This window comes from Lethenteron reissneri, unplaced genomic scaffold, assembly GCF_015708825.2.
Source record: "Lethenteron reissneri isolate LAM-NWPU_2019-01 unplaced genomic scaffold, ASM1570882v1 scaffold_1640, whole genome shotgun sequence".
Lineage (NCBI taxonomy): Eukaryota > Metazoa > Chordata > Hyperoartia > Petromyzontiformes > Petromyzontidae > Lethenteron > Lethenteron reissneri.
In genome coordinates, this window is record NW_026891378.1 from 2043039 (window position 1) to 2057579 (window position 14541).

The following is a 14541-nucleotide window of genomic DNA, read 5'->3' on the forward strand; positions in this document are numbered from 1 at the left end:
TCAGGATGCGCGACTCAGATCCACGATCTCCAATCGATCATTACAACTCCGCACCAACATCCCAGGGTAGAGAGGCTGCAAGAATCTCTGCCGAACCTCGCGGATCACCTCCATGGAGTCGGCGCGGTAAAACGCCAGGAGCCCCCCTCCCAGTGCAGGTGAATCCCGATTCTGCGGGGGGAGAGGGACCCCCTCACCGACAGTGCAGTCTCCACTCCACCATGAACCACTGAAAAGCTGTCGTCACGTTTCTCTAAACACCAGGACGCATTGCTCCCTCCCAGCAGCTGTGTAGCACCACCACTCCCTTTCCGTGGGATCGTTCCGTACGCGACTCCAACCCGCCACCACCGGACGTCCCCCACGTCCACCTCCCAGTAGTGGTGGCCCGACGAGAAGCTCTCACAGCACAGGGCTTGTGCACAGCCATAAAACCGGTGTGGGTGATCGGGGCGACCCTGAGAGGCACCGGTCAGCATCATCGTCCTGAGATTTGAGGAGATCTGGAGTTTGTCATGAGCTGAGTTCGTGTCCAGAGTCGGTGAGCATCCGTCTGTGACAACAGCGATGACAACATCACTTACAGAACACCGTCATCACCATCATCCACCATCACCACCATCAACATCACCATCACCAACCATAATTTTTACCATCAACAATAACATCACAAACATCACCATCACCTAGCATCCTTGCCATCAATATAATCGATGACAACAACATATACATCACCACCATCTTCATCACTATCACCAAAATCACCAACACAACCAACATCATTAAAACCATCACAGCGACCATCAAAACCATCATCACCACCATCACTACCATGACCACCATAACCAATATCATCATCACTCCTACCATCACCACGACCGTCACTGACATCACCACGACCAACACCATCACCAATGCTATCACCATTCCCATCACTCACATCACTAACATCAGCATCAGTACCACCATCATCACGACCACTATCACCATCATTATGACCATTACTAACATCAGGAACTAATTTGAGGCTGAAACTGCCGACTAGAGGCCCATGACTGGATAAGATATCACCTGCCACTGATGTTAGACATGGCGGGTAATCAAACCCAGGTAACCAGGTTCGTAGTGCTGTGTGCTAACCACTAAAGCGCCGCTCCCCCCCCCCTATACATGCCTATACATTCACAGGCACTCACTGCATCTTAACATCACAATTACCCCTGACTCATGCTTATCATTTACACAAGAACAGCACACTGAGTCTCATGGCTCTGTTCAGTAGGGTCCTGGAATGGGATGTGAACAAAGACTAAGATCCCCTGTGTAGCCTTCACAGACTATTGGGACGAGTGCTGTCAGCGAGCGTCTATGAAGGCCGGCATGGCAGCACTAGGTCCGACCACCTTTGTCTCCCTAGTGGTTATGTTTATAAAACTCCAGGTAATAATGTTAGGCTGAGTCTACCTCGTGCACACACACGGCAATAATTTATTGTGAAGATGGCCCCATCACCCATTATTCACACTGAAGAACTCACACAGGAGTTTGACTGCAGGTGTCTCCAGGACTTGAAGCGAGGCAATGTCCTCTTGGCTGGGAGCTGCTGTAGCCCTCCCTGTCCTGTGAAATCAGAACAGACATGGCTACTGTCTCACATAGAGCATCATCACTCACAGGATCATCACAGCTCCATCTCACAGGCACTCATCAAACAAAGCATCATCTCACAATTACAGCATCAGACAGAATTACTATTACTACACACAGCATCACCACACACAGCATTTCCACATACAGCCATTGTCTCACTGCCCGCACCCCACACTCAGCCCCATGTTGTCGTGTGTCGAGTCGTGAGTCGTCTTTTACCTGCACGTCTTCTCCAGGTGCCCCTGTGGGAGAGAGAGAGATGCGTTACTGTGACTTTACCTCCATTACCTTGTGATCAGTGGAGTTCCCACTGCAACACCGTGGAATAAAAACCCCAAAGTCTTAGCTTATGATCCTATGATCACCAACACTGACTTACGGGGCAAATATTTCAGAATGAGACTGGTTGATAGTCAACTAAAAACTATTATTTTAATTTTACCAGGTGTTGAGGAGTTCCCAGGACGCACTCGGAGACGAAGGTAAGTTTATGGGATTTCGCCAAAGGTTTATAACAGACTTTGCAACTTAACACAAGGGTACACAACTCCCAGGGGTTAGGGGTCCTACGCTGAGTCCTGGTCCCTGCCCGGCTAGCTCCGGTCTCTCTCTCCGTGTCGGATCGGGGACTCTGCCAACGCCACCGACCAGAGAGAGAAGCACCTCTATCGGCTACCACTGGGATTCTTTCCAGACTCACGACTTCATCACTCTACACCCTGGTTCCCTCTCTACCCTTCTCACTCTACTCATTCCCACAGTGACCCCGCTTTCGTCACGTGGTCTCCCTTAAGTACTCCACGAGACATGACGTCATCGAGCCGCCCAGCGCGCATGACGTCATTGCACTGGATGGCACACATGACGTCACGTCCCCATTCTACTCCTCTACACAGGTAAGGCCCACGGAGCTATGTAGCTCTCTTTCAGAAGCGACCTGGCCACAAATGATAGCTCAACGGAGTGGTTAATCTCGTGGAAATTTATAGCAGCCCAATACTCAAGACGCACGTTTTCAAATGTGGAGGGAAAAACTGGAGGACACGGAGAAGACATGAAAACTCCAAATGTATAGGGATGTCAGGTTTGCGATCAAATCCACGACCTCCGGTATACCAGGCGAGGTAGTTAACATCTCGCCTCCCCCATGAGGACCACCACTGATTTGCAGGGCAAATATTTCAGAGTGAGAACAGTTGATATTGATCTGTGTTGAGTGTAACTTAGGACTGGTAATTTCTCGTGTTAACAATGCACATGGTACAGGTCTTGTAGCAGTGATGTTCAAGACACAATGATATCATTAATATGTGTATGAGACCTATTTATTTTAGCATCCCTATAGAACAATGAAGGTAGCGCATGCAAGTGGAGGCACACAAAATAAGAAGCAAAGATGACATCGGCTCGTGAGCAGGCGTTGGTGGATTGTTGCATCGCGGCATTATGAGATGTGGCAACGGCTTGGTGAGGCCTTCATCCATCAGGGGATAGATCATGGCTGATGATGAATACGGTGTACATTGTTGTTGCTGTTGTTGTAGGGTTTATTTAACAAGTGCAATTCCAATAACATTTAATTTATATTCACAATGAAACCAACTTAATGGGAATCTGTTAAAGGACGGGAGTGAATTTAACTGAGAAAATATGAGCTGGGCTTCCACATGGCAGCCACTGGAGCTGCGATGCAAGTCCATGAGTGGAGCTTTGTTCTCAAGCCCAGTGGATGCGAACTCTCATTCAGGAACCTCCCTCTGCTGCTCCTGGTGAGAGGGCTCTGTGCCAATAGCGACACTGGAGACTCATCGCTCACCTGCAGGAACGCGAGCGAGTCTCTCTCCTGCGCTAGGGCCTGCAGGCGAGTGGCTGCTGCCTGGAGCTCGCTGATCTCGCGCTGATAATGAGCGATCTTCTTCTCGATCTGGGACAGCAGCTTGCGCCCTTTCTGCTCCAGTTGCTCTAAAGCCGCCTTCTCCTCCGCATCCAACGCTGCTCTCGCGTGGGCGAATCTGACCGAGATTGAGGCCTTTGTATCTGTCATGGAACCCTGCAAATAGAAATAAATGCCACCTATGTTCATTAAATGTCTGTTCCTTTGTAAAATTACATTCAGGTGTTCAGACAGTGATACGAGTCTGCAGTACTGAGCCCTCCTTCTTGCTCTGATAGCGCTGTTGTGCATTGTCAGTACAACACGATTCGGGGGCTATGAGGCATTGAAATAATAAAATACCATCAGGAGTACATTTAGGGTCTGTGCCATCCTCATTGCGCAAAGCTATCAGGACGATGCTTTGTTTGCCTTCATATGAAGCGAAGATAAATCTGGAATTTGCCTACAACAGGCAGAGCCATAAAGAATTTTGAATTTAGGCCAATTCCTCTTATAAATGAATATTTTGAATGTGAGAGAAAACCACATATGTATGGATGAAGATAGGGGATTATGAAACCACTTGCTATACTGGCACCTGGCCACTCTAACGTCTAATTGGATTCACTAAAAGAGTGTACAACAGTCGATGTGTGATCCACCAACTCTTCCACCAGAGTATTGGATACGAGGTATGGACCACCTCATCTGACCAATATAGATAACAGACGTTGAAGTGGTAAGTTGCATGGAGATATGGGAATGTGGAATTCCCACCACTGATTGAGTTTCTCAGTGGAGATGAGAACCACTTATTTGCATGTCCTGATTGTTATATCTTTAGTCCCACAATGTGTTTAGAGCCAATGGAAGTCCACGTAAATGAATAGAGTTGTCCTCCATCACAAACCCTACTCAGTTGGAGTCATGGGGTCACCGAGTCCGGCCCAGATACGGTACCTGCACGTCCCTGCGAGCGGCCTCCATCTGCCTTATGGACTCCTCCGCCTCCATCCTCTTCTCCTCCACCGCCCGCGTCTCCTCTTCCACTTGTTTCTGTGAGAGACGTCACCAGGGGAGGCTCCACTCACTCTCTGAGCATCCCCTCTTACCCCCTCCACAGTGATGGGGGCAGGAGCCCCGGTGCAGCGATGGAAGCTTGGGGAGCAAGCGCTGCAGGAAACTGTTTTCACGAGGAGCTCAAACCTAAGTGTTGCACACTCGAAATGAAGGACGTGGGCAGGTGCTCCAAATCGAGGACAGACACATTTATTGTGGTTAATATTAATCTTGTGAAGAACAGCACCGTCACTCTGTAAAATGCAACATCACGTGTGTTACAAACAGCATTTCTCCCGAGTCGCCATTCACCATGTGGCTCGTGTCCAAGTGCGGTTAATCATTAACAGTTTTCTCTTAAACCCAATTCTACTACTGATAAACCATCTTTGTCTTTGACAATCACATTTGCACATCACTATTCGAATATTCCTTTAATCCTAAGCTGTATGTCTATCTATACCATCCACTCATATCGGCATCTTACACCCATTATATGTACTGTATGTGTACAGTATACGTACTGTATGTCACCATTGTACAGCTTACTACTTTACATGTATTATATTCTCAATAGAATTGCAAGTAGTCATACTCTGGGTACATGGGTATGGTTATAGACTAAACAGTATTAGAGTTAGAGAATTACAATGACAGTAGGTAATTACAATGCATCATCCCTTTACAATGCACAGTGCTAAAACCTCTCTAATTGCATATATCACAAACGAACAATTCAAAACCAAGCTTAACGTCTAGAAAAAGTCTAGAACATTTATATAACGATCAAAAACAACCTTTGGGTCCTTTACCTGTAAAATGCAACAGCACGTGTGTTACAAACAGCATTTCTCCCGAGTCGCCATTAACCATGTGACTGGTATATCCGCGTGGTCATTCAATAACCCTGCCAGCCACCTACAGACCCGACTCAGTCATCACATGCTGGTGTACACACATGTGAAGTGTTCTTGACGACGCGTGGACAACGGGGTAAGGCACACGTATTTATTTTCACAATGGCTTTACAATACTGGAGGGATGTATCGGCCCCCTCACCCGTACAACTGGGAATTCACCCCTAGCTAGCCTTCCTAGCCGAGTCCTCCGCTAACGGGCTAGGGGAGGCTGTCTGGCCCGACACTGGTCAGTCGGGCTACGGTACCCGGAATCCCAGAGGTCTGACTCTGGTTCCGGGACCACGCCACTGGCTCCAGCCTGCACTGCCCTTACAAGGGCGGCGTCCCAGGGGGAGTCCAGGGCCTATCTGGCCGGTCTTCTCTCTTCACTTAACTATTCTAAGACTGAGCCCCGAGCTCTCTGGCTCAACCCTTTTTATACCCCCCTAGAGGATCGAAACCCCCCCTCACGCCGTCCAGTACGGACGTCGTTGCGGGCACCACCCCGTGTGCTCACGGAGACCCCGCCCACTGTGTCTGTTTTCCGTTAGCCCCTATGCAAACAGCCCTACACAACAGACCCTCTGTAACAGCCCTACATCACCCCCCCCTGTACAGCTCGCAGCCGTCCCGGCTGCAACAACTTTCAATAAAGGTTATTTAACCCCTGGACCCCCGCGTGTGCCTTAAAAAAACGTTTTTTAACACTAACATGAAGGAAACAACAGCAACAACGACAACAACAACAACAATGACAACAACAAAACCCTCAACCCCGAAAGGGAACAATCCGACGCACCCCCCCCGAATAAATACGGATACCGTAAGAACAAACTATATACAATTTGCAGCGAAGCCACCATACACACAACAGCAGGTGAGCACCACGTATGTGAATTCAATGGGCAGGGAACACACCCCCCTCACACAACCCACAATGAACACAACATATCTACACATCTCGCGGTTTCACAACAGTCTGCGCATTTTTGCGCGTGTCCTTGCGGCGGGCCCCTCACACGGGGAAACCCCGGGTGGCGGACCGTCAGATGGTAATCGTCCGTCCGGGAGCGAGGCCTCCTCTGATGCCTCGTGACTGTTGGTATCCCCAGAAGGGGTGGTCGGGCGTGAGCCCGTCAGTCTCGATGCACCTGGAGGTGGCACGGCCGGCAAGGCATTAGGTGAGCGGGGTGGAGACGGACCCAGTGAGTCGGTCGACCCCCCACACGTCTGGCCACGCATGTGTGAAGTGGGTTTGTGTGCCGCGACGAAAGGTTTCAACCGAGAGGGGTGCACGAACCATCGCCGCTTCCCCCAACGAATGCGCACGCACTGTGGTCGCAAGACCTCGACCACTTCCACAGGACCCCGCCACGGCCGCGCCAGCTTAGGGGAGGTAGCCAGGGGTACTTGGGGACAGTGCAACCATGCCCTGTCCCCCGGTTTCCACTGTATGACATGCGCCCGACCCAACCTGAGGCGCTCGTTCGCCTTTTGACGGAGGTCCGAGTTCAACCTCGCAGCATCCCGCGCCTCTGTTAATTTAGCCAGATTAAATTTGACGTGGTCAGCCAATTTAGTTTTTCCTTGCGGGTCGGGGATCTGCAGCTGGGCGCGAACAGGCGGGTCGGGTTCGCGACCGTACATAAGGTAAAAGGGGGAAAACCCCGTAGCTGCATGGGGTGCCATCCGGTATGCCGCCAAGACCCCCTGAATATGCAGGTCCCAATCAGTTTGAGAATCTGAGACCTGCTGTGCCATCATTGACGAAATGGTGCGATGCAGGCGCTCGACCATTCCGTCGGTCTGTGGGTGATACGGGGAGGTCCGAATTTTCTTTGTGCCTAATAGGTCACAGACTTGTTTAAGCAATTTGCTGGAAAAATTTTTACCCTGGTCGGTCAGCAGCCGCTCCGGAGCACCTTTGCCCAGGACGTATCCCTGAACAAAGGCGTCCACGATGGCTGCTGCCGACTGGTTGGCAAGGGGCCAGGCCATGGGCCAGCGCGTAAAATACTCAACTCCTGTCAGCAAATACCTATTGCCCCTGGGGGTGGCGGGAAATGGCCCCAAGATGTCCAGTGCGACAAGCTCATTTATTCTGGACACCTTGATTGATTGTAAAGGCGGGTTAGACTCCCGCGCCGGCGGTTTCCGTTGCGCACACCGCGGGCATGAACTCAAAAGATCCCCCACATCCTTTGTCATACCAGGCCAAAAAAAATCTAGTTGTATCAGTGCAAGGGTCTTTAGAGTCCCCAGATGTAACAGGCGCTCATGCGCGGCCCACACCACTTTGCCTCGCAACTCCGAAGGGACGACCAGCCGATGTCGCTGTGATTTTGCGTCCCAATGCATGAACAGACCCTGTACCATTTCCCATGCACCCGAATCACCTTTCACCCGGCCAGCACCCCCGACGCGACGACGCCACCCGAGGAGGGAGGTATCCTCCATTTGGAGGCGCCCCCACTCAGTGACGGGCAACCCCAACAGGGAATCCCTTCCCTGTTGTTCGATCGAATTATCACGCAGTGGCTCGTCGTCGTCGGTGGCTGCCAGGATCGGGACCGATGCGTCCCCTGAAGGTCTGCAACGTCCCGACCCCAGGAGGCATGCACATTCCGAGGTGGTTGGCATGCGTGACAGAGCGTCCGCGTTGGTATGGCGAACGCCCTTACGGTAAGTGGTCTCAAAATCAAAATCCTGGAGAACCTCCAACCATCGAGACAACTGTCCCGATGGTTGTTGGACCCGCAGGGCGTACTGTAGTGCCGCATGATCTGTGCGGACGGTGAAATGCCGACCGTACAGATATGGGCGGTACTGTTGGATGAAAAAAACAATTGCCAACAGTTCTCTACGGGTAACACAATATCTCTGCTCCGCAGGAGACAACACCCGACTACCGTACGCGACCACCCGTTCAACGCCATCAACCACCTGGGAAAGCACACCCCCAATACCCGTGTTGCTCGCATCGGTGTCGAGCAAAAAGGGTTTCGAAAAGTCAGGGTAGATCAAGGGAGGGGCTTTCACCAGGGCGTCCCGAAGGGAGCGGAACGCAGCCTCCTCCTCTTGACCCCAGTGGAAACGAACCCCTTTAGATGTTAGAGCGTGCAGGGGTTTAGCAATTGTTGCAAAATCAGCAACAAACCGTCGATAATACGACGCGAACCCAATGAAACTCCTGACCTCTCCCACCGAGGTGGGAGTCGGCCAGGAGCTGACACACTGCGTTTTGGCGGGATCGGTAGCAATACCTGAGCGCCCCACGATGTGCCCCAAATAACGCACCGAATCACGCAACAAATGGCATTTTTGGGGCTTAAATTTCAAATTAGCAGCCCGCATCTTAAGGAAAACCGCCCGCAACCTCTGGAGATGCTCATCAAAAGTTTTACCAAAGACGATAACGTCATCCAAATAAATGAGGCACGACTCCCATTGCAGTCCAGCCAAAACCAATTCCATTAAACGCTGGAAAGTTGCCGGGGCCGAGTGTAAGCCCATCGGCAACCTGTTGAATTGAAACAAGCCGTGCGGCGTACGAAAAGCAGTTTTAGGCTTTGACTCATCATCCAGAGGAAGCTGCCAGAATCCCGAAAGTAAATCTAGTGTGGAAAAGAATCGCGCTCCCGCCAAGGCGTCAAGCGATTCATCCATCCGAGGGAGCGGGTATGCGTCGGCAACCGAAATTTTATTAGGACGCCGGAAGTCAACGCAAAACCGCAACGAACCGTCCTGCTTTTTAACCAGGACGATCGGCGCTCCCCAAGGGCTGGTGGAAGGAGAAATGATGTCCGCGGCCAACATGTCATCAACAGCCGATTTGACATGGTCCTTTTCGGCGGGACTCAACCGAAACGGATTTTGGCGAATTGGCGCGCTGTCACCCGTGTCAATATGGTGACGCAGCAAGTGAGTGCAACCCAAATCATACTTATTTCGACTAAAAACGTCGGAAAATTCTCGCAGTAATGTTTTAAGTTGTCGACGCTCTGAATCGGACAGGTCCGTCGATCCCGCACAAAGCGCCTCGAGCCACCCTTCATCGCTGTCCGAACGCGGTCGCGACGCAGGGACAGTGTTGACGGAATTTACGGCGGGTTCCTCACACGGCACCGGCGTTGCGTGAGCAAGCACGGTCCCCTGTGGGAGCACCACCGTCCGCGAGCCCACATTTAGGACCGCGATGAAGGGTTCACCATCCCCTCTCACTATGGTCTGGGCCGGTAGTAAGTCAGGTCCACTAACCCCGGCCCTAGACGGTCCCAACAGTACCCCTTGTGCCCCAGCACCCTTAACGAGGGGCCGCCGAAGTTTCAAGGGTACCAACATTTGCGTTCCCGGAGGAACGCGTACCGTTCTCTCCACGAACGCCGGCACCGTCGCGAACGCCGTCCGAGTCGCAACCGGTGATGGCAGAAACGCCATGCGTCTGCCCGATGGAAGCTCTATGCACCCCTGGTCGATCAAAATTACAATCGGCATCTTGGCCAGGAAGTCCGTCCCCAGCAGGCACGGAACCGCCAGCGAGGAAGAAACAAAAATCGGCCCAGACAATTTAATTTCCCCGATACAAATTTGGGCACGAATTTGTCCGATGATGCCAAGTGAGCCCCCGTTAGCCGCATAGAATGGTATGTTAACTGGCATCAAAGGACGACTTCGGACAGGGAGAATGTTATAAATTAATTCCGAAATAATAGTCGCCGATGCCCCCGTATCGACCAGGATGCGCACTTCCACCCCGTCGATATATCCTACAACGGCCGACTGCCCCGACGATGCGGCAACCACACGATCGGCCAGCACGGACCACTGGCCGGGTTCGATATGGGTACCCGGAGTGGTGCGTGATGGTGCGATGGTGCGTGATACCGGCCCCCCTCTCGTCGCGGTGTTTGAGTGCGTGACGGGTGTGTGTGTGGGCCAAACGTGTGGGGTGCCGCGACTCGCCGGTTTTTGATGGTGGAGCTTGGGATGAGGCCCGTCGTCCCGGTGAGGTGTCGTCCCGCGCTGACGAGGAGAGCGGCACCCCGAGGCGACGTGGCCCCGGACGCCGCAGTTAAAACACCGCGGGAGCGACGTCGGAGGTGACGAATGGTCGGAACGGCCCGACCCGTCCTGGCCCGGCCGTGCACTCGTCGCCTGTTGCCGTCGGTGGTCGACGGCGTAGAGTTCCTCCGTCGGAAGGGTGGCTGCAGCCACCGCACGCCCCGCCGATGCCCTGCTGGCTTTTCGCCGAAGCGACAGGAGGTTTGCGTGGAGGAGCCGCGCCGCCTGGAGCGATGTCATTTCCGCGTCCTCCTGTGCGACGACAGCAATGTCAAGATCGTCGGCCAGGAGGAGTATCTTCTCCGTTACCATAGCGTCGATGCCGTCGTCATCCATCCGGGGGAAGGCCGACTTGGCCATCGCCAGGAGGCTCATTCGGTACGCTAGGGGCGACTCCTTTTCTCCCCGCTTGCGGTCGTAGAACTCCTGTCTGCATTCCGCCGATGGTCCGTAGACCCCTCCCAGCAGCTGCAGCGCCATCGGTAACGTAGAGCGCTTTTCCTTTGGTGCCGATGTTAGGGCGGCAAGCGCGTCGCCGTCCAGGAGCGCCGGCAGGGCGCTGAGAGCTTCTTCGTCTGTCCATTTAGCCATTTCTTGGTGGGCGAGGAAGCGTCTTCGGAAGCCGCTCCAGTCGCCCTCTGCGCCCACGAATTCTTTAAGCGGGGGCAGCCTTTGGTGTAGTGCAGCGGTTGCCGTGGAGTCCCGTGGGCTGCTGCCTCCCCGACTCGGCTGCGTCTCGGCGCGAATGGCAGATGGCATCGCCTGTCGCAGCTTTGATGACGCGCCCTCCTCCGTCGTTGATGCGGCAGCCCCAGCGCGGCCGATGTCGGACCCCAGGTTGAGGTTGGCCACGCCCCTAGCGGTCGCTGCGTCGATGGCGGGAAATTCAAAATTTAAATCTTCCGAAATGGCGGGAAGGCGCTCCATACGCCGGTTCCCCTCGGCCCGCGGTGGACCACCAGCCCCCAGCCGTGTGATGTTCTCCAGCGTAGCGGCAGCGGCGTAGAGCAGTTCCGCCAGCCTCTCGTGAGCCAGCCTCAGGTTGTCTCCCCGCTGCTCCTCTTCATGGCGACGCTCCGGTAAGCGCGCGTCCGGCCCCGGCTGCACGTCGTCTAGTAGAGCCATCTCGGGCTCGACAATTTCGGCGGCGTCTTCCGCCTGCTGTTCCCTGGCTCGAGCTGTTTGGCGCGTGTCCATGTTCTTGGTTCTTCTGACGCCAGATGAAGTGTTCTTGACGACGCGTGGACAACGGGGTAAGGCACACGTATTTATTTTCACAATGGCTTTACAATACTGGAGGGATGTATCGGCCCCCTCACCCGTACAACTGCGAATTCACCCCTAGCTAGCCTTCCTAGCCGAGTCCTCCGCTAACGGGCTAGGGGAGGCTGTCTGGCCCGACACTGGTCAGTCGGGCTACGGTACCCGGAATCCCAGAGGTCTGACTCTGGTTCCGGGACCACGCCACTGGCTCCAGCCTGCACTGCCCTTACAAGGGCGGCGTCCCAGGGGGAGTCCAGGGCCTATCTGGCCGGTCTTCTCTCTTCACTTAACTATTCTAAGACTGAGCCCCGAGCTCTCTGGCTCAACCCTTTTTATACCCCCCTAGAGGATCGAAACCCCCCCTCACGCCGTCCAGTACGGACGTCGTTGCGGGCACCACCCCGTGTGCTCACGGAGACCCCGCCCACTGTGTCTGTTTTCCGTTAGCCCCTATGCAAACAGCCCTACACAACAGACCCTCTGTAACAGCCCTACACATGCATTGATGCACTGCACAGCACATCAGGACTTTCACAGAACCACACTTTACTCCCTTGCTGCACAAGGACGTAATTAAAAGAGTGATCCATTCCTAATGTGCCACATAAGTAATGAGTAGGGCTGCCTGAGCAGTGAGTGGAGCGACCTGAGCAGTAGGCGGAGCTACCTGTGTAGTGAGTGGGGCTACCTGAGTAGTGGGTGGGGTAACTTGAGCAGTGGGTGGGGCTACCTGAGCAGTGGGCAGGGCTACCTGAGCAGTGGGTGGGGCTACAGGAGAAGTGGTCCGGTCTACCCGAGTAATGAGCGGGAGTTACCCGAGTGGTGGGCGGGGCTACCCGAGTGGTGGGCGGGGCTACCCGAGTGATGGGCGGGGCTAGCTGAGTCGTTGGTGGACAGGGCACCGCAGCGGCGAGATGTTATCTGCCATGCCTGCAATACAGGAGGACGTGGGTTCGAACCCGTGTCTTATGCCTGTTTTTGCAGTTTGCATGTCTCTCTCCATGGTCGCATGGATCTTTCTCTGGGCCCTCCAGTTTTTCTGTCCACGATTTGGAAAGTGCGTTTAGAGCATTTGGCTGCTATACATTTATACCTGATAAGCCACTTCGTTGAGCTGTCATTTGTGGCCAGGTTTGTCTGTAAAAAAGAGCTATGCATAGCTCAGTGACCTTCAATTGTTGAAATAAAAAATAGTATTGGTTTAGTTTTACATGGCACCAGGAACCGCTGTTATGTGACTGTTGAGTGTCAGAGAAATTCGGTGAAGAGAATATTGATGAAAATATAAATGAAGTCACGAATTACTTGGTCCGTCAAAATCAAGCGACATTTCTGGAACGCCACGTCCAGTGACCCGGTAGCTGCTGTAGAGTGCGGCGCTTAACTGGGACAGAACGGCACGAGGCTACCAAGCGGTGAGCACTGCAGCTCACGCAGTCCCAATCATTTTACATTTCGTTTACATTTTGGGGAATGCTCCTCTATTCCACAAACCACTTCTTCTATACAAACCACGGTCTATCTACCCATGTATTTTAGAGAAAACATTGTATGCATCATAGTCCTTCAGTTTTATCAAATATACGAAGAGCACATTTATAAATTTGTCAGATAACAGGATTGATAATGTTTTCGTATTATTTCTGCACTATGACAACCTCTGCATACTTTATATTAAATCAAGGTTGTTAAAATTTGAAGAAACAATGGGAAGCTGAGAGAGGAATGATATAATATTTATTTGGATATTATTGTTCAGTTTGTACTGGGACATGATGACTTCATGCAGGAGGGGCTCCCGCTCACACAGGCAAACCGTCTCACCTCCCGTGTCTTGTGCTCATCCTCCAGCGTAGCCACATCGTGACCCTTGTGGTCTCCTGCAATAATGCAGGTTGTGCAGACCAAGCTCTCGTCCTGTCGGCAGTAAAACTTGATCCTATTTCTGTGCGGCTTGCATTTGCGGTCCTCAGGATTCGTGGCTGGATCCACCAGAATGTGGCTGCTTATCTTCGGGTTCTCCTGATGAGGCTTTACATGAGTCACACAGTAGGACATATCACAACTGAGGCAGGTCTTCGAGGCAGCGGTCGTGCCATCGTTGCAGAAGTCACACAAGACCACGGTGGCCATTTTCTCTGTGGCACTGCGCTGCTCCACCAGGTTGGCGAGCGTGAAGTTTTTGCTCAGCTTGGGCCTCCAAGGGAAGGTCACTCGGCACTGCGGGCAGGAGAAGGACTTGGCCACATCCCAGGCGCCCTCCACGCACTTGAGGCAAAACGAGTGGCCGCAGCTGAGCGTGCAGGGGCAGCGGAAAGCGTCCAGGCAGATGGGGCAGGTCAACTCCCCTGGAGCCTCGCTACCGCTGGGAGCCGCACTCGCCATGCCCTGTGGCCCCACTCAGAGAAGGCACTGGCTGTAGCTCAGGCAGTCTCTGTTTGTAGCTCAGGCAGTCTCTGTCTGTAGCTCAGGCTAAACGAGGAACAAGCCACGTAAATGGGCAACAAGGAAGCAGTAAGTCTTTCAGTTTGATTTGCGTATCACCTTTACTCACCTCATTACAACCCACCTCACCTCATCTCACCTCACCTCTACTCGCCTCATCACAACTGAACTCACCTCAACTCGTCTCAACTGAACTGGCAGGGGAACGCTGCTTGTAAACTCGTTGCTCCCTGCCGCTCTACTCCACGAGATTGTTGTTATCTTCGTCTTTCAGCTTCACCTTTTTTT

At 52.9% G+C, this 14541-nt stretch overlaps 1 protein-coding gene across 1 annotated transcript; it reads right to left on the minus strand.

Moving 5' to 3' along the window:
• On the minus strand, positions 1 to 14193 carry LOC133339088 (E3 ubiquitin-protein ligase Midline-1-like). Its single transcript, XM_061547205.1, is given in 7 exon segments — positions 1 to 140; positions 143 to 553; positions 1538 to 1620; positions 1870 to 1892; positions 3467 to 3700; positions 4487 to 4582; positions 13633 to 14193. Coding segments are annotated over 7 exon segments (1548 nt in total).
• Positions 14194 to 14541: the final 348 nt, after the last annotated feature.